We start from the raw sequence: 20,433 nt of genomic DNA, 5'->3' as shown, positions 1-20,433 counted from the left end.
TAATGTTGATAACTTGTTTTGACAACAACTTAGAAACCAAACTGCATCTGTACACCATGCGACCACAAACATTCAAACATGTCAGAGGACTATGTTTATTATGTATTATGTTGATTATGTTTATTTATTTATTTTTCCACAATGTCTTGTTTTTTTAAACGATTTATGATGACTATATGCTCTGTAAGGTGTCTTGAAAGGCGCCTCTAAATTAAATGTATTATTATTATTATTAGAGGCAGTTAGAGAGGGGGGAGGGGGAGGGGGCAGGCTAGGGAGATAGAACAAGAGCAGACAGGGGATGCCACAACGGTCTGTGGTCACAGATGCATGATGGGAGGAGACCAGTTTCCATATCATGTCTCGAGCGAGAGATTAACTCATTCATCTAACTGCAATACATCCCCACGTTGTGAAATTCTACATGTTTAAGGCTAGAGTTATGTCAGAAGTATCTTACAAATGAGTTATTATTCACCAAGACAGTGCTGTCTGGATTGTCACTTTCATTGAAATTCTAGTCCTCTTCATGGAAGACACACCTGTAAATGCTAAAGAGAAAAGGGTAGTCAATCCCATAACTTGAGGCTCTCGTCTGCTATTGGGCTGTAAAGGAGAGCAATCCCACACCTCCAACATGTGCTCAGAAACACAGCTGGGTTTCATCTCGAACAGTAGACACACACACACACCCACACCGACACATCTGGAGAGCGGAACCTTCCAACCAAGTAAGACTCTCGTTAGAAAGACTCTTATTGTGAAGGATGAGCAACATTTGTAAGCCATCATTTTCCATCAGCCCCCTGACGAATGAGCAAACGGGCGTCGAGTCCTGCTGACACACAGACCCACGGTGGTGGGAGGCGTTAAAAGCGCTGAGCGGTAATGGCGTAGCGGGAGGGGAGGCTAAGCGCTACGTACCGCAGGACGGACTGGCGGGCCGAGCGCACCAGGGTGTTGCAGAAGGGCTGGCTGCCCGTCTGGTGCAGATCCTCGATGGACCTGCTCCAGGACTTACTCATCTCCAGTGGCCCGTCCTCCCCCACCTCCAGACCCTCAAAATTCAACCTGGGGGGCCACGGATAAAGCCAACACACAAATAGACAGACAGGCGGACAGACGGACAGGCAGACAGACAGACCGACAGGCAGACCGACAGACAGACCGACAGACAGAGAGACAGACAGACAGACAGACAGACAGACAGACAGACAGACGGACAGACAGATGGACAGACAGACAGACAGACCGAAGTAGCAGAGTCCGCACACAAGGGGAAGAGAGGGATTTGGAGGGTCAGGTTAGCAACGCAGCGGTTAAGAGGCGAGGCTTACGACCGGAACCTCTGAGAGAGCCCCAGTAAAGCCTGGCAAAACACAGCACGGCAGTCCACACGCTGTCTAGGTTAGCCTGGGGTACAGTTAGCAAAACAAGCTATAGTCAGGTCTGCAGCAAGGCAACCGAACCCACAACACACACGGAGAAAGCTTTGTATAAATTGCACAAGCTAATAACCGGCTTGCACGTAGTGACTTGGTTCAGGAATAATATGTTGTTGCAACAGTCCATTTTGAGTCAGTACGGAAAAGTTTGGCCCTTGAACCCGTGTCAAGAAGAGGTCAAGAGAGTGAGTGTGCATGTGTGCATGTGTGTGTGTGTGTGTGTGTGTGTGTGTGTGTGTGTGTGTGTGTGTGTGTGTGTGTGTGTGTGTGTGTGTGTGTGTGTGTGTGTGTGTGGTGTGTAAGTGTGTGTGTACTCACATAACAGCACACTGGGCAAAGGAGAGGTACTCCACCAAGATGTCAAGACCTCGGTTCTCATCGTTGAGGAACTCTCTGACCCACCTGAGACCGAGGACACAAGCAGAGCATAATGGACCTGCTGAGGGGATCTGGGGCGGCATGTGGCTCAGACCGTTTTGGACTATTTCCATGCTAGGAACATTTTGGAAGGAAGCGCTTTCCTCAAAGTAAATAAGCCTAAGTAGTAGTTAATGGCTAGCCTGAACAGACATGCAAGAAGCATACAACACACACACACACACACACACACACACACACACACACACACACACACACACACACACACACACACACACACACACACACACACACACACACCATTTTGATAAGCAACCTTTCAGAACCTCAACGATATCATTAACGATAGATAGGAGAGCTATTGCGTACTGGACAGGTTTTTTTTGTTGTTTGACAACAAGTCTTAAACATATCCAGGAGGTTACAGTTTATGTAGTTGCTGTTTTTTGTTCAGTAGTTGGCATAATTCAGTACTGTCTGTTTGTTACTGTTTGTTTTCTGTCATCGAATTCCACTGTATGCAGCCAGTGCTTCCCATCCTAGTACACCTCCAAACGATTTGTAGCGTTGTTATATCTGTTAATAGTATTTATGATGAAAAACCTGACTTCAGTTTACAAGAAATACAAGTCACAGACACGCACATTTCATTTGCACTTTTTTCAAGCACCTTGTTTCTCTTTATGTTAAACTTGAACGCATATTTCTTTTTTCTGGCATTGTAATGTGATGCGATTTTATTTATTTTATTTAAACGTGTGTGTACTTCTACACACAAGGTTTGGTTGGTAAAATAAATACGTTGTAAATTCAAATCAGAGCGTCATCCGCGTCTGGAACGGATGTATTCTTGAATCTATAAGGTAACAATAATATAATAATAAGATGACCTTCTTTGAATTGGGAAATGGGAATTGCAAAATTTGTGAAATGGGTTTGGCAATAATAAAATGTTGTTTTTTTCAATACTACTAGGTACTTTTACTAAAACTAGACTAAAAATAAAAACTAAAATGGTTGACACAAAGACTAGACTAAAACTAAAATTAAAAGTGTGAGTGTCAAGGTGTCCCTGAGCGAGACACCTCACCCTGACTGCTCCTGACCAGCTGGCTGTCGCCCTGCGTGGCTGACTCCGCCGTCGGTGTGTGAATGAGTGCATGAATGGACGAATGTTAAGTAGGATTGTAAAACGCTTTGATTGGCCACTGGTTAGAAAGACGCTGTATAAATGCAGTTGAGGAAGACAGCGCAATGGAGTGCTGATGTTTACACATCAACACTCTATTGGTGAAAACAGGGAGAAACAAGGGATTTACCAGAACTTAAATAACAGTTGCAGAGAAAGTAAAATTAAATGCTCTGTAGCTTCTGTAAAAAGAAGCCAGCTTATATATCTATACTCAAAACAGCTGGCTACCCCCCAACGTAAAAAAGAAAAAAAGGCTTGACAAGAATGTGATGAAAAGTATACTGGGCTTCTTATTTCCTTCCTCTAAAGCTCTAGTTTTCTTGAGGGAGGACCAGTCCAAACAAAGGAATTCCCATGTCGAGGAGGAAAAATGTGGACGGCATATGGGCTCAGGTCGAACCTCGTATTTAGTCTGCCTCCCACGCAGACCCCAAACGGCACCTCTCTCCCCCAATTTCAAACTGTGTGTGTAAGTGTGTGTTTGTGTGTGTTTGGGTGTGTGTGTGTGTGTGTGTGTGTGTGTGTGTGTGTGTGTGTGTGTGTGTGTGTGTGTGTGTGTGTGTGTGTGTGTGTGTGTGTGTGTGTGTGTGTGTGTGTTTGTGGCTGGTCAGCCACTGATGAGTCAGGAAGGAAAGCTAAACCAACAGAAGGGAGGGGGAGGTCAGAGGAGAGAGAGGTGAGCGCCTGATTGGTTGATGGGTTAAGGGAAAGGGGGAGAGGGGGTGGATGATGCGATGCTCTTGATCATCAATATCCTGTCTCGTAGACCCTCCTCTTCCCCCCTGTCTCTCACCCTCACAAACTCCCTCTCTTTTCTCCCTCTCTCTCGCATTCATTTTCCCCTCCCTCTCTTCCTGTCCAAGTAGTCGCTTTTTTATGATGTTCTTGGCAATCTGAGGATTAACACAAACACATAAACACACACACACACACACACACACACACACACACACACACACACACACACACACACACACACACACACACACACACACACACACACACACACACACACACACACACACACACACACACACACACACAATAAACAATCCTCTGTTATACTAAACCCAAACAAATGTTTCCCTCCAAAAATACCCCTTAAATTATTTCCCTCCAAGTCTTTAATAAGACATGTTTAGAGACGCTGTGATGGGGCTGAATCGTGGATGCATAATAAGAAGGTCTAAAAATGGACTATGTGTTTCTCTTGGCACACAACAACAGCTATACTCTTTTGTATGTTTTCGTTAGTCATTTGGCACATCGTCGCAATAGGCATTCCTGTATTTGTATCTTTTAACATTAATGGCCAGGATTACACACATTGATAACAAAGAGTCATCTTTGTGTGCATAAAATAATGATCAAAAGTTAATGTGTGATATCAACCGATTGTGTGTGTCTCCATAAAGGCGTCCTCGAGTGGACTTTGCGTGTGGCTCGTTCGGGGGGTTCATTGCTGGTGAGCTTCCTGTCCTTCTGGCATCCACAACAAAGCTTCCTGCCTGGCTCTATGGGGGAGAGGAGGAGGCTGCACAATGGCTTCCATCTGGGCATTATGACGACCAGCTCTATGAAGTGGAGCTGTGCAGCTTCGGAGCTTGGCAAGCTAAAACAATGGCAGAGGTCTCGGTGCTAGTAAAAAAAAAACAACTAAAGAAAGCAGTGCTCTGGGCTCCCCACAGCAGAAGGAACAGAGAATAGACCCTTCTTTGAGCTCGGAAAACTGGAACCACTGAGGTTGGAAAGCCGTGTTGCCGGCGATCCAGAGAAGAGAAAGGGAATGAGTTACCCGATGTGGTTGGTCCGCAGAGAGATCTCCAACTCCCGCAAGACTTTAGTGGATTCTTGGACCCGCCTTCGGAACTTCTGTAACGGTCAAAGCAGAACAAAGTTCAAAATAAACCCCATGAGTATGACATTGGGAGATTATGAAAGGAATAAATTAATAAGAACTTTTTCATTTCCAGTGACATGGCTCACCTTTCGGGTGACTCCAGGATCTAGGTAGCTGCGTAGCTTCTGGATGTATGTGTGTGGCGGGTTCTTTACTTGAAATCTCTCCTGAAGGTGAAAAACATTGAAGGTTAAAAATAGACTTTGTGGAATAACTTGGGCATTGAATCCCTGGATCGATGATAAAGATCACAACTTAAGTCTTTTTTCCAAAAAAGTATTTGTTAGGCCCCAGGAAAGACTTGGCAAAGACGTTTAAGGGAAAATAACTGAAGAACTGGCACATTGAAGTGACTGGTTCTGCTGACCAAAACCAGGACTGCTGACTTGCTTTCATTTAGTCTTCGGACACCAATGGAAGTCTTCGACACAGACAATACAAGCAGGAGGAACAACATACATCTCACATTTCATGGGGGATTTCAGAAATAAAGCATTGATGACAGATAAAGTTTCAACAACTCGATAACAACTCAACTCAATGACTCGATAACAATGGATGGGATGTACCTGGTCACATATAAGGTCCCACTTCTTCTCGTTGTCATACTGTCTTAGAAGTCTTGCTTTGTCTGGAGGTAGATTCATGGAATTCTGGAAAACAAGATATGAAGAAATAATTAGACTTATTTTCTGCATCGTTAACTCTATCTTTAATTCTGTGTGACCAAAGGCACAGATAGTGTGTCTTTCCAGGCCTAAAACTTGTCCCAAACCTTCAGCAGTCGTGTTATGACCTCAATTCCTGTGTTGATGTCAAACATCCTGTTGCTTGTGATCCTCTACATCTTCCCGCTTGTGCTTCTGGAACATTCAGGAAACGCAGAGCTTCTCGCGACAAAGGCGTTATCAGAGAGAAAGGCTCAAACCATCGTTTGGAAATCCATCAAAACACTTAAGGCTTCAACAGCCCAAAGGCTGCTGCTTTACTGAAATACACCATAAATGTTGTAATTTGTGTTTGGGGACAGCCCACTTAATGATTTTACGCCTTTGAAGTCATTAAAAAGATAAACACAAACTATACAGCACAAGCTTTGACTAATTACCCTCTGGAACGGTTATAAACCAGAAGTCGAGAGGGTTATGGACTGATGAAGGGAGGTGATGCAAGGCAGCTCATCTGTTGAATCACGGACACCTCAGCCATTTTCTTTTCCTCAGAGACATGAAGGATGGTTTGCTCTGGGGTCCCGCCTTTGCACGCTGATTAACAGTCCCCCCTCCGAGTCTGGCCACAAACCGCCTGTCTCGTTTACCCTTGACCTGGGCAATAACTCAGCCGACCATATAACGCGGCAAACTAGCCCTAAAACACATCTTTACACCGAGCTGTGGTGTTTTCATGGGGATTTCACAGTGATGGTGGATTGGGATTGATGTATGGAACAACTGAGTCACTGCCTGGTTCCTGTTGCAATACTTACTTAAGCAGTGCATAATATAACTAGGTTCTTGGTCATTTTCATGAAATCGCTTGCTCCAAAGTCAAAGCAAAACAAGACACACTGGAGCTGTGCCAACAGTTTACTGCTTCTCTAAGACATGCAGCCATCATCAATTTTACTTAACTTTAAAGTCAACTTTGACAAATTCTCAAGGTTATGACAAACCTTAATTTTTTTTTTTACAAAACAGATATTCAGCAGAGTTGACTGAAACACACTGGCAAGCACACTGGGAACAATATGTGAAATGGAAACAATAGTTGCTAGTTTCATGCAAATTCACCAAAACCCACAATGTGAGAATGTCTTTGGACATCCTTCCCAGTTCCCACTAGGACCATCACATCGTGGCCTGGAGGGCCATGGCGTAATCTCTCTATCCAGTAGCACTGTCGCTGCCCGTGACTCATCGGTCTGTTTGGCAACAATTACATGAGACAGTATTGTGTTTCTTCTCCTACTAACATCCATCGCAAAGCTTTCTTTTTCTTTTTCTGCACCATCCACACACACACACACACACACACACACACACACACACACACACACACACACACACACACACACACACACACACACACACACCCACACACACACACACACACACACACACACACACATTACATTCAAATGAAAAAAAGGCATCATCAGGTCGACATGAAGCCAAGTGAGCGATGCCGATAACCCTGAGAAGTCATGGGAAAGTGATTCTGCTCGTCTTGAAGAGGAGCGACGGTCCGATCGTCCCCCCGACAAAGAAAGGAGACGACACGCATTCCAGATGTCCAGAATTACAGAAGGAATGCACCCTGTTTATAATGGTTACAAATTTGCCCTAAATTCTCTTTCTCTTGACCCGGGGACCACCCTCTCCTCCCACTGGTCTGGCCTCAGCTCCGGGGTCCTCGGGGGGGGGGACCCCGGACTGCTGTTGTTCTATCCCAAAACGATCCAACACAAAACCACCCGAAGCTTATAATGTGTATTGGCCTTTTTTGAAACATTGTAACAATACAGTTTGCATTACATTTAGGATTAAGCAGTCGTACATTGCAATGAAGTACCTTTTTTGTCCATCAGAAACATCCACAAGCAAAAATTCAGATTCAAATGAACAAAATCCTATACGTTAAGAAAGGGGAAGGTCGCGAGTCATTGAACGGCGAACGATGAGAGACTAGAGACGGGTGCGTAATCTCTGATCATTCATGACACGACTTCAGACTTATTCATGGAGCTCCTGGAACTCAACCCAATTCTACTAAGTGCATTATTTTTTGTAAACAACTGCAAGTCATGTGGCACATGCTATCGGTCAATCCAAGTGGTTATTTATGAAAGCTTATATCCAACGCACATCTGCTGTGTGAGCCGGTTGTCTAGGTTTTCTGGTCTCTGAAAAGTAAGACAAAGCTTGAGGCAAACAGGAAAGGAGAAAGACTCTTTATTTTCAACTAATTTAATTATAGGTCGAGCCCAACCACAACACTGAGAAAGGCATCCTTTTTTTGGTTTGGGATAATAAAATATGAGGCGGATGGGCCTAACACATAAAATAAGAACAACTAGAACAATTCACTCAAATCTCATATAAAGCTACTTTGTAAATTAACCATTATACAAGTGCCATCCTTCATTCCAGTGATGCATACACAAGATGAGACTTGATGCTATGTTTACACATCATGGCAGGAGGCAGCATGGAACAACACACAGCAGGGCCATGTTTGTCCTGATGGGCCCTGATGTGATCAACGAAGCCTCAGCCTCAGGCTCCTCAACACGGTGTGACTAAGGAGCCCTCAGTGAGGGCACTGCATGTTTCCAATGCTAAATACAATTCAGAAATAAAGAAAGAAAGGCATTTCTTTACTCAAGTATACTTGTTCCTGTGAATGAGTTTCCTGTTTCTGGATTTCTGTCATCTAAGGTAAGATCTCACATTTCACCCTCTTTGTTGAATATACAATGTTGAACCTACTTTGTTGGCAAAGAAAAGAGAAAAAAACAGCCTTTAGGAATATGTGGTTAACAATGGTAACAGGTGGTGTGTTGGCCCTACATTATAATATACTCACTGCCCATCTGTATATTTATTTATTCTTTGGGTTGGGCCTTGTTAACACCAAAGTTGATTAACAATGGGTTTGATTTAGTTTGATAACAGAGCCAATCCCATGATGCATTTACACACACGTACACACACACACACACACACACACACACACACACACACACACACACACACACACACGCACACACACACACACACACACACACACACACACACACACACACAAACACCATCACGTTAAACAGCTGAACCTGCCCAACTGGTTCCATTCACTACCAGTCTCCCTATCTTCAGAATTACTAGGTCACCACCATGAGCCACACAGAGCTAATACGCGCAGATACAATAAACATAATAGCACAATATTTTTTCATTTTTTTTCAGTGAGTACGACCATGTCGTTTAAAGAAGTATTTGATCACTGACAAGAGAAGCATGTTGTTGGAGGAGGGTTGAGGGTAAGGGGTGTGACAGTCAACTCTGGAGACTCTTAAAACAGAGGGCCACTCAAAGCCCTGAAGGAGGAAGAAGTGTATTCTTCAAGACGGAGCAACTTGTGGAACATTGCGGTGTCAGGTTGTGGGGTCTGTCCACTGGAGACAAGGAAGGGGGGGCACTTTAGCTCTCATGTCCGCAAGGATGTAAGTTTGAGTTGAGTTTTAGTCTGGAGTTTTTAGAAAATATCGCAGAAAATGATATTTGAAGGAACAAATAGATTTTCTTTGACAAAAAAACTGAGTAAGGAAGTAATACTTCATATGGGAATACCATATCTACCATCATTCTATCGATGAAACAAAAATACGGTAAACACAAAGGCCTTATAGACAGAATCAGCTGTGGCAATAAATTATCTATAGGCCAACACCCATCTCTGGAAGAATTACTCATTCTCTCCTGGAATGAGGGCCTGTTTCCACCCATGCCATCAACCCTCCCACACTGTAACACCCATGGCGGCATTACACATGGCACGTAGCCCACCAAACAAACCACCACAGAAAAAAACTACCCAGCTATCTTCCAAGCTTCCGCTGGATTTGATACAAAATAAAGCCAGGAAAGGAGCAGGGTATATTCTGGGGACTCTCTGTTTGTCTAATTCTACCCTGGGTCGTGAGAGTGGTTTATTTCAGTTTGGTTCTCTGTGTGCATTCAGATATTTTAAGTGACCCTTGTTTTCCCGCTATAGACCTATTTTCTGTCTTGCTAGATTCACACAGAACCAACCAGAGGCCCAGTGCTGTCTGTGAATGCTAAGTGATTAAGCAGGAGGCGCTTCCTCGACTGTCTTCCCGCTCATATGTTCACCGAGGCCATCTCCTTTAAGCTTTAGACCGGAGAAGTATCACCAGGTGCACGCTGAGCACATGGACGGAGCATTTGGCGACCCAGACACAGCGATCCAGACAGCAACTCATCTCCAATGGAAGCCAAAAGGGTCCCAACGACGCCTCATTGAGGTTGAACCTGGCCATTGTTTATGATCACGCCATCTTAGTTGTATGAACATTGTCTTTTACGCCGTGTCTTTCTCAGATTGGTGCGTTCACTCGAGGCTAGTCTTTTAATGATGTTAGGTCGGGTGTTGTGTTCTCTAACAGGACAAGTATAAAACCCGCACAGAATCAGCCGCAGGTTTATACATCATGTATTTGTGATCTATACTGCAGAATCTATTGGCTGGGTGTGTCATGCGGCGCACTGAGTCAGGGGCGAAATTATGAAGACTTCGAAGCAAGTATCGTGAAATCGCGAGGGGCATTGTGGGAAGGGGCCCGTCCGGGCAAGGCTTGTGGCGTGTCGATGTGGGACGAAGTTATGGCATATAAGGTCTAAAAAATTTGCGTTGGCACAACTGAAATTTGTGTGTCACGTAGAATTTGGACATGTCAATGCAATGTTTTCTGGTTGGGGCCAATGAGGGACCTTTATCAAGGCAGTCGTACACATTCTTGAGGAGGTTCTGTCAATGACGTCGAACAACAAGGCAAGGAGCGCGTTGACATCAGTAACTGACGCTGCACATTAATGATGGGCTGGGCGTCTACGCACTCGCTTCAAGCACCTGGGTATACCTAAAGGAAATTATGTGTATAAAAAACGTAAACCAGAGATGTGGTTTAGAATAATTGAACTACAACTTTCAGCGGGGGATGGTGAGGTTTGAAGAGACATGTTAATTGCGCTGTAGATTAGACTGGCAATATTGGACAATGAGGAAAAAGTCCAAGCAGCAATGAGGGCATGGTGCGGTTCCTCCAGGTGACTTTAAGCACTTCCGTCGACAATGTGGTCAACTACAACGAGCAGTAACTACAGAGGTAGCTGGCTAATACATCGTGTCTGGTCGGGCCAGGCCATGCACTTATAGGCCTCATGGAAACGAGGAATTAATAGAGCCATTTCTTCTAGAGCCATTTGGAAATCATGGTAAGTTTATCATTAAATACTCAAATGGAAGGATTTTATATTGTTGTTTTATCTTTGACACAATGGAAATAATTGAAAAATCAAATACAGGAATTTGCCGTTCCATATGCCTAAGAGTTATACAAGAAATAGCGTACATGGACTAGATGCATGACGGTTGAAAAAAGATAGTGCTTTTAAAGCACTGCCTCGACAACGAGTTAAACTCCTACAAGCAGCAACTAGAGGTGGAGCCACGCGTTGTCAAACAGGAGACCGCCGTTTGGTGGGCCCCAGCGATTAGAATTTCCACAATCCATCGCACCCAATACAAAGTGAATTAGAGCTGTTGCCAAACACAAGTCTGGTGGCCAACGAGGCATGACTGTCAGAATGACGTCTTTCCTGCAAAATGAGGACCCACTTGCAGAGGTTCCTCATTAGGGACTTTTGTGATGAAAACCCACTTGTGGAGGTTTCTCAATTGGCTCTTTTGTAATGAATACTGGCTAGTGGAGTTTCCTTATTGGTGATGGAGTTAATATTAACGTTATTCACTGACGTAACGTTCTCCGATTGCCTGCCGGACTTCACGCCCCAAAGAAGCCCAGACTCCAGGTGCTAGGTCCTATAAACATTTTGTCACAACTTCACACACGTCACAATCCCAACGAAACACAAGCAGTGCTCAATACACATGGCAAAGAAAATAGACAGGAGCTAGATTTAACTACAGCTCTTTCTCCTAACGTTCAATCTTCTTTTCCGTCCCAGTCTGGCCGTATGAAGACAAACACGTGGTCAGCAAAGTGCAGGAGGGAGCTGTGTGACGGGTTTAATGACGGGTGCTGTCAGGCCGGGCTGGAAAGAGTTCAGCCGCCGATCCCGTCAGAATCTGGTTTCAGAAGAATGCAAAGATCCTGTCCGGGTTCCACAGTCAGTAACTGTTGCCTTGTTGCTATGGACAACAATTTCTTGGTAATAAATGCCAGGTCCAGATCATGGAATTGTTGTTGCATTGGTAATTTTTTAAACACGAAATATATATAGGCCTAAAATAAAGCAGTCCTATTCAGTTTTATTATGGACTGCCTGTGTGCTCCCACCAGAGGCTGGGTTTACTCCATGCCTGATGGCATCTTCTGATACATTTACTGACTCTCAACCAAAGTCCATGAGGCAGCCGGTGCTATTGTTCAGCTCTGTGCCCTTCCGTGGCAGAGTCGAACACAATGAGAGGGGACAGGTCCGGAACCTCGGCTGTTGTCACTGCTGGCGTCATGAGACCGCCTGCACTTCCTTAGCAGTCCAGGAAATAAAAACAGTGCTATGAGTAATGTCTGTTTTGTTCTGTGGATATAGATGTGTGATTGTGTGTGCCTGCGTGTGTAGCAATATATATTCTGTCTGTCCATGCCTGCGTACACAAAACATGTGTGGGTGGTTGCGTACAACGAGGGGCTTGTGGGTGTTTTTCCAGTTCCGAGTATGTATAAGACCTGTTGAACGGGGAGCAGCAGAGCTGTGTGAGAAACCATCGGCCCCCTTTTCTCTGGACATCTGATCGCTCCCAGTGATTTTTTTTTTTACAAGGGTAACTTGAACTAGGCAATCACAACAAAGAGTCCTTCACAAAGACGCTGGGGGGACCGCGGAGGCCCCGCCACCTCCAGCCAGAGACACGGAGAAGATAGAGCACAGGGAGAAGAAAGGAAGGTGAGACTACAGAGAGAAGGGGAGTAGAAAGAGAAGAAGGGGTGGATCATAGGACTGCTGCCCCAGGTCCACACTCTGGTGGTGTTGGTGGTGGTAGTGGCGTTTGTAGGGGTGGTGGTGGTTGTGGTGGGGGTGGTGGCGGTGTTGGTTCTTATTTACATAGTCAACAAAATAAACATGTTCTAGTGTTGCCACATTAATGTTATTAACATAACAGCCAGATGGTGAGCGGGTTTCACTATCTGGCTGTTCACTGCCAGAGGCCACACCACAGTCCTGCTGTGTGGATTCCAGTCAAAAACTTGTCATGTCCGACAATACAGACAAATCTGAAGGTCATAAACATTTAGCATTCTGATTTCATTCATGAAATCAGTTGAACTGATGTTGATCTTAACAGCTATAAATAACAATAGGCACTTAAGCTGATCAAACCAAGATCCAGACAGGGACTAATATACCATGACTAATGTCACAACATAATCATGTAATCCCCATGAAACTGTCTTGATGCGGCAGTTACCAGTAACACACTATACAGCCGTGGTGTGAAGCCCTCAGCCAATATTACCCAGAATGCCCTGCAACCCCACTATCAACATCATACCCAGCACCTTCATCAGCCTGTTGAACCTTCCTTCAACACCGGGCTCCAAAGAACCCTCCCTGGACTGCGGAGGTATTTCCACTGCAACCAGGTATTCATAAGGACTTTGGAAGTAAGCCCCTCAATAGTAGTTATATGTGGGATATACTTTACAGTTCATGCTTAATAAAGACTTAAAGATTAGAAGACTAAAAAGACTCACTCTTAAAGTTTATGTTTACATTTTGTAAAGATAATGCCTCCAAAATGTTTTCAAACAATGACAATAGATATTGTTAAACTATTCTATATTTCCCAAAAAATCTAGAATTTGAAGATGTTAATTTCACCACCATATAATCTCGAGCCTAAACCCATTTGTGGCTCATCTGTTGACCCAAAGCCATGGGTGTGATTAGCAACAGGGATAGGGAGATTCAGGCTTGGTTTAAGAGAAAGACAATCACCATCACAGGCCTCTTTGAAGACAGACAGTTTGGGGAAGAGACAAACAGCCACATGCTACAAGCTCAAGGTTTCCCTCACACACCTGGAAAGCTAAATCTGTACTTCAGAGTTTCACTTTCACAATACTGTCTGACTTTGGATGCTTCTAGTTTTGCATAAAAAACATAAAATGTTCATTTGAAAGAAATTGTATTTAAAATTGTATTTTGTTGTGCTGCTCATTTCGAGGTTAGTCAACTTTCCTTTGCGAGCAGGAACTTCAGAGTGGGACTGTTGAATGAATTCATTACTTATAAACAAACTGTTAAAGTGGCCGTTAATCAGAGGAATGCCTTTACTACTACAGGAGCATCCTGTTTCTCCCCCTGTGTCCGTCCATGCAGAGCTTATGGGGAACTCTAGCTAACAGACAATATGCCCCGGGAATGTCAGGAATGCAGGTACATGAATGCCTCCATAATTCAGGCCGGCCTTTTGACTTCATGCCCAGTCCGACAAAAGGTTGACCAATAAGAAAAGCCTATTTCTATAAATAAAGCTCACAGCTTTCAATTAAAATAAATTATGTTCCTTTAATGGTCAGAGACTAAATGAGAACCCCATAGAATGCGGCTTTACTACATTAACATCTACAATTAAATCACTTTCCCCTTCCGCCAGATTTCTCAGGAATAGCAAAAGCATCAGGAGTTGTCACTGTCAGCAGACACAAAAAGCAGAAGTAACAATATGTGAGCAATACATGACGTACAGTCAGATTGACAAATCCAGTCCAGTAAATTCTATTTGTATAGCCCTTAATAATCGTTGCAGACTCAAAATGCTTGAAAGGACATATATGTATGACACACCCTAACCCTAGCGACCAAAGGGCAAGATGAAATGAAATGAACAAGGAGGACATCTTGAGGAGGAACACAGGGTAGGGGATCCCTCCTTCCAGGGTTGGTAAGTAATTCAATGGGTGCCAGAATGGATGTAAATAGTAGTGCTCAACAATCCGTTAAAAAATATTTAACGGATTGTTACGTCAAGACAAATAGGGTATTTTGATGGGCAACATGTTTTTTAAGAGGTAGGCCATAAACCACTGGCTCCTCATATTAAGTCCTTTCAACACCAGTTATTTTGTAGCATCCATGTCAACAAAAGCGCAAACCACTAGAGCTGCAGCAACAGAAACACAACCAGCATGAGGGAACGAGGCTGTTCCACTGAGACACAGTAACCGCTGAACCCTCGTTGTGCTGAAGAGGAAGCTAAGTCTCACACCGAGAGCCAGGGCGCATCTGTCTGCAAACTACCCCACTGCAGTGCATGAATGAACACAACCACACACGCACACGCGCACTGAAACACACACACACACACACACACACACGTACATGCACACACCAAACCTCACACACTCACATGCATGCAAGCACTGAAACACAAACAGAAACACAGACATACACACCCACCCACACACACGTACACACACACACACACACACACACACACACACACACACACACACACACACACACACACACACACACACACACACACACACACACACACACACACACACACACACACACAGAAGAGAAACCATTTGGGGCATTTCCTGAAGTATTCATCCTCTCATGTGGATGAAAGAACTGTGATAATACCACACATACTGGAAACTACTTAAAACAGAACTGAACAGCATTTTATTTCTGGTAATTCTAGACCTGACAACTGGAGAGATCATGAGCAGACAGATACAACCACACGGCTGGCAGGTGAAGGAACCACACATTCAACACGCTCGACTACCGTTAGTTTGGACGAAGGAACAACACACTGAAGGAATCACACACTGAACTACACTTAGGAACCACACACTGAACTACACACTGAACTACACTGAAGGAACAACACAATGAACTACACTGAAGGAACAACACAATGAAATACCCTGAAGGAACAACACACTGAACTACACTGAAGGCACAACACACTGAACTACACTTAGGAACCACACAGTGAACTACACTGAAGGAACAACACACTGAACTACACTGAAGGAAGAAACACATTGAACTACACTGAAGGAACAACACACTGAACTACACTGAAGGAACAACACACTGAACTACACTGAAGGAACAACACACTGAACTACACTGAAGGAACAACACACTGAAGGAACCACACACTGAACTACACTGAAGGAACAACACACTGAACTACACTGAAGGAACAACACTCTGAACTACACTGAAGGAACAACACACTGAACGACACTGAAGGAACAACACACTGAACGACACTGAAGGAACCACAAACTGAAGGAACCACACACTGAAGGAACCATACACTGAAGGAACCACACATTGAAGGAACCACACACTGAACTACACTGAAGGAACCACACACTGAAGGAACCACACACTGAACTACACTGAAGGAACCGCACACTGAAGGAACAACACACTGAACTATCCTGAACTATGCTGACCTACGTTGACTACGTTGGATTTCCCCAATTAGCCATGCTCTTTCACTTGCCCTTTCCTCTCCTCACAAAAAACCCAGCCAGAGGAGAAGCACTAAAAGTCCCCCATAAAACCTGTCTAGAATGGGGAATTGTTGCCTGAGGGCCGAGAAGGCCAGGTGGACGGTAGAACCAGACCACCGTCTGTTCAGCTATAGCTTTAAAACCAAGTTAGCAGGGTGCCCTGAAGTCCCTCGCTTATCCTCTCTTCCTGAGGCTCGGCGACAGCCCAGACAGATGTACACTCAACTACCAAACTGAGTAGGCAAAACAAACAAACAAACAAAGGCCTTTCCCTCCCTCCCCACCCCCGCTTCACAGCCACGACGCCTATTCACGAGAGTCGGTCAAGACCCTGTGGTTGTACGGTGGGGGGGGGGGGGGTAGACACATAGAGGCTTATCAAATCAAATGCCACCATCCCTTAACCCATGAAAATGATTTAGGTTTAATGTCCCGTATATCAATTGAACAGCTTGACTCTATTAGTCTGCCTTGGAAGGCCACTATCATGCACCCGTCTGAAGGGTCTTTCTTAAAGTCTGCACAGCATGGGGACATTCAAGAAAGTGCTGGATTATTGATGAAATATTCTGTCTTTAACACAAATAAACTTAAAATGTCTCGTTGCTATGATTAATCAGTAGTTGATTTTGTTTCTTCAAATGCAACGACCTCTGTACTGAGTTGTGTGAGTGCGTAGTGTTGAGTATTAGCATACATATGAATCAGATAACGGCACCAAAATCAGTGTTGAAGGAAAAGGAAAGCTTTGGGCCAATTGGTTAGGATTGTTCCCAAAGCAATCAAGCACTGGAAAATAATCTGATGTTCTTCTCTGAACAAGCCCATAGGAATATGCATTGGCCGTTTTAATAACGTTGGTAAAGTCATTACAACCGAGCACCACGGCAAGCAGCCAGTTCAAAGCAAACGTTCCCTCTTTTGAGTTCTCCTGCGGCCGTAGCCGAGACGCGACCACAGGAATCCAGTGGTGCTGGGCCACTTTGAAAGAGGATCCTGCAGTGGCCCGCGCTCCAACGCTACACCTCGGAAAACTGCACCGCCGTCTCAGAACGCCTCCATGAAGACACGACCATATGGTGGAGCTCGAGCTACTAGGCCGAGACCTACAGTAACGTAGACTTCTGGGAGGGAGAGAGAAATGCGACTCTCGCGCTCTGAGACTGAGACTGGGCAAACTCAGTAATCCATTTCCTTTAGGATCAGGCAAACCCCTGGGACCAGAGATGTGCAGGGGATAAGACCTCTACGGGACAAAGAGAAGCGAATCAACCAGGCTAACTAGAGACAAGCAATGCTGATGCCATAATGCGATGGCCACGCTGAATAGCAATGTCTATGTATTCTTTACTCTGCGAGGGGGTCTAGTGGGCCCTACTAGTATGTTCACTCACGGAGTGGTAATGCCCCAGTGCCCGTCTCCAGGAACAAACATCCCAACACATCCTACCCGAAGGGGAATCTGGCCAAGCCAGGCCAAGGGCCAGAATGCAATTCTCTCGGTTGAATCAATGGGGAGGGAGTACATGTGGGTATTCTAGGAAGCAGCTTCCAGTAAAGGCTGAGCCAGGGCCCTTCCCTAGGAGGACGCTAGACACAGGAGACAATGGGATGAGACGTCTCCCGCACGTGAGTTTGGTTAGACGCGGCCACTGTGCTTTATTTGCAAACCACATGGAAGCAGTCTGATCTGACCCAGGGGTGTGATCCCGCCTACATTCCCCATCGCCCCGGCTCCTGGTAAAGTCATTATCAAGGGAGATATTACCACGCTGCTCCCATGACATCACACCGGGCTACCGTCATTCCAACGTCTGTGAGCCGTGCGTTTGTCCAGGAAAGATGGAGGCGGAACAGTAGTGCAGAAATACAGACATACAGAACTATTTTGGTCAGTAGATTGGACAGACCGAGAGATGGTTTAGCTCGACAGAATCGGTGCAATCGTAGTTCAAATAAATGTGACCAACACTATAAAAAGGGAGTCATTTGCACTGATTAGTATAAACACTATCTGTATCATGTATCATGTATCAATACTGGTGGCATATGTGTGTCATTGTTAGTGGAGGAAATGTTTAGGGTCTCTTCCAGTGTTCCAGGGTCCATGTTGGCTTTGATCCGCGGTTATCTTGACAACAAGAGACTTCGGGAGCGGTGCTGAACCATTGTCTGATAAGAGCCCTTAAATATACAAGCATCTCGTTCATCCCACAGAGCAAAGAACAACTGTAGCTACTGGCCGGGAACAGAACCAAGACTGGACTCACGTGATCTTGTGGGGGGATGGAACAACAAAACCAAACACTCTGAAAGAGTTTACTGAAGTTGCATGCAGTTTTTTTATAATAACAGTTTAGGAGTTGAGTTGTGCTCCCTCCAGCAGCGACGCAATCCTTCTCTTGATATAAAGGATATCTGGTTTTTCTGTGTGGAAAAAAAGCTGCAGCTAAAAATAATTGTGCCTTTCAGGTCAAAGAAGTAGGCATATGGAAAAACGTTCTACTTTATGAAAAGGAACAGCCACTCATGCAATAATGCTCCATGTGGAAAAGATGAGGGGAAAGGCAATAGTCGTGTCAAGTAAGCATACATATAAAAGTCACGTTTAGTGTGATTGTGAGTACAGCTGACACACATTACACAAGTTTGGAAAAGGGTTTTATAATGAGTCAACTGATGGAAAATGTTCAACAGTTGAAGCAAATTATAGCTTTAAATTTGAAAAAGCACAGGGTCAAGGACTAATATTTCATTCTCACAATGAAGAAGACATTGTTATGTGTAATTATGGCCTTAAGAAGCTACACACTCAATCTGGGTGTGGTTTACATGGCTTTAGTTAAAAGGGACGTCAGCATATTTTTAAACAAATAGATAGATCGATCTAAGGTGGAGTTGATAATAGCCTATGCTCCTTAAATAGTGTTTACCATAAATAAAATAGATTCTGACATAAGGCTACTAATACGTGCTTTTTTGGGGGGGATTTCATTTGTACCAACGTGAAGGTGAGTGGACGTTGACTACAACCCGAGCTCTGACCTAAACCCTGAATTTGAAGAGCATGGAGTGGGTGGTAATCTCTCTCTGCAGCTCTCCGTGGTGGGAGTTTGGGGGAATTCAGAACATTTTGTTTTCCGTTCTGAACATGCTGCAAGTTAAACGAAAACGGAATCCTATAGTCTTGGCTGCTCGCATTTAGATGGGCCTGATCAAATCTCCCCATTCGGGTCTGTTCTATACTTGGGGGTAATTGAGCCAAACGCCTGACTTAAGGGGAGACAAAAGAACCGCAGGGAGGGGGCTCACCAGGCTCGGAGCTTGGGGATGGGACAGCATACCTCAGCCCATTTAAACTGTGACTATCGTCTTTGCTGACTTGAACAGATGGCCAGAAAATGTGATATAGAAAGAGAATGGCTTCATCATGGGGTTTCATTATAAGTAGCAAAGTGGCTCATAATCATAACTACGAATCGTCTTAACATCTACATAGCGGTAAAATAACATATTCCTAATACATTCTCTGAAGAAAACCAAATAATTAACTCATATTTGGTTTACAATTTGCGTCCTGTAAGTCTTCTTACATTTTTTTTTAGACCAAATATGAAAGATAATCACATTGGGCAAACACACGGATAACTTACCAAAACAATAGCAAACTTCTCCTCCAACTCTGTGGAATCGGGCATAGGGACCTTCAGGGGCATGATGTGAGGCTTCATCTCCGAGTGCCCATCCACACTCTCAATATTCCCCATTTCTCAACTGGTCGAGTTCCTCCAACTGGTTGAAAAAAAATCCTACAACTCTTTCAAGGTATTCCAAAGGAAATAGTATTGTTCAACAACGCATTACCTCCATGTGTGGAAAACAAGGAAAAAAGCTGACAGCGCATTACTTTCATATAAATGTAACACAATCACATCAGGCTACAGTAGCCTATCATAGACTGTCCAATATGTCCCCCGAAACGCACTATCAAAAAAAGTAACACTCGCAATATAATTGTTTACGATTCCAAAGAATAGTCTCGGTTTTGCCTGGCCAGTCCATTCTTCACACAGAAATTCGGTTGTTTTTTTTATAAGTATAGGCTCAGGGTCTAAACCTTAACAGTGACTTGAACGCAGCGAAACTTCCTTGGCTACAGTGCGTTTCCATTCATTATTGCTGCGTGATGTCTATTAGGCTGCGGATA

At 44.3% G+C, this 20,433-nt stretch overlaps 1 protein-coding gene across 7 annotated transcripts in view; it reads right to left on the bottom strand.

Moving 5' to 3' along the window:
• Positions 1-20,410, bottom strand: part of fmnl3 (formin-like 3) — a 35,682-nt gene extending 15,272 nt beyond the window's left edge. For 4 of the 7 annotated variants that reach the window (XR_003976657.1, XM_030355618.1, XM_030355644.1 and 1 more), the window contains exons 1-6: positions 19,880-20,409; positions 5,485-5,568; positions 5,002-5,082; positions 4,811-4,887; positions 1,764-1,847; positions 925-1,071 (exon numbers count right to left, since the gene is read on the bottom strand). Coding sequence is in view for 6 of the 7 variants with exons in the window: in XM_030355618.1 (XP_030211478.1) it covers positions 925-1,071; positions 1,764-1,847; positions 4,811-4,887; positions 5,002-5,082; positions 5,485-5,568; positions 19,880-19,993 (587 nt within the window). In the remaining variant the exon portion in view is untranslated. Of the gene's footprint in view, positions 1-924; positions 1,072-1,763; positions 1,848-4,810; positions 4,888-5,001; positions 5,083-5,484; positions 5,569-19,879 lie in introns of all 7 variants that reach the window. The other 3 variants (XM_030355652.1, XM_030355653.1, XM_030355636.1) reach the window with 2 other exon arrangements.
• Between the last annotated feature and the right edge of the window lie 23 nt (positions 20,411-20,433).

The sequence above is a fragment of the Gadus morhua genome, chromosome 1 (genome assembly GCF_902167405.1).
Source record: "Gadus morhua chromosome 1, gadMor3.0, whole genome shotgun sequence".
Taxonomy (NCBI): Eukaryota; Metazoa; Chordata; class Actinopteri; order Gadiformes; family Gadidae; genus Gadus; species Gadus morhua.
The sequence above is the reverse complement of the archived record's forward strand: the minus strand, read 5'-3'. Positions and strand labels throughout refer to the sequence as shown.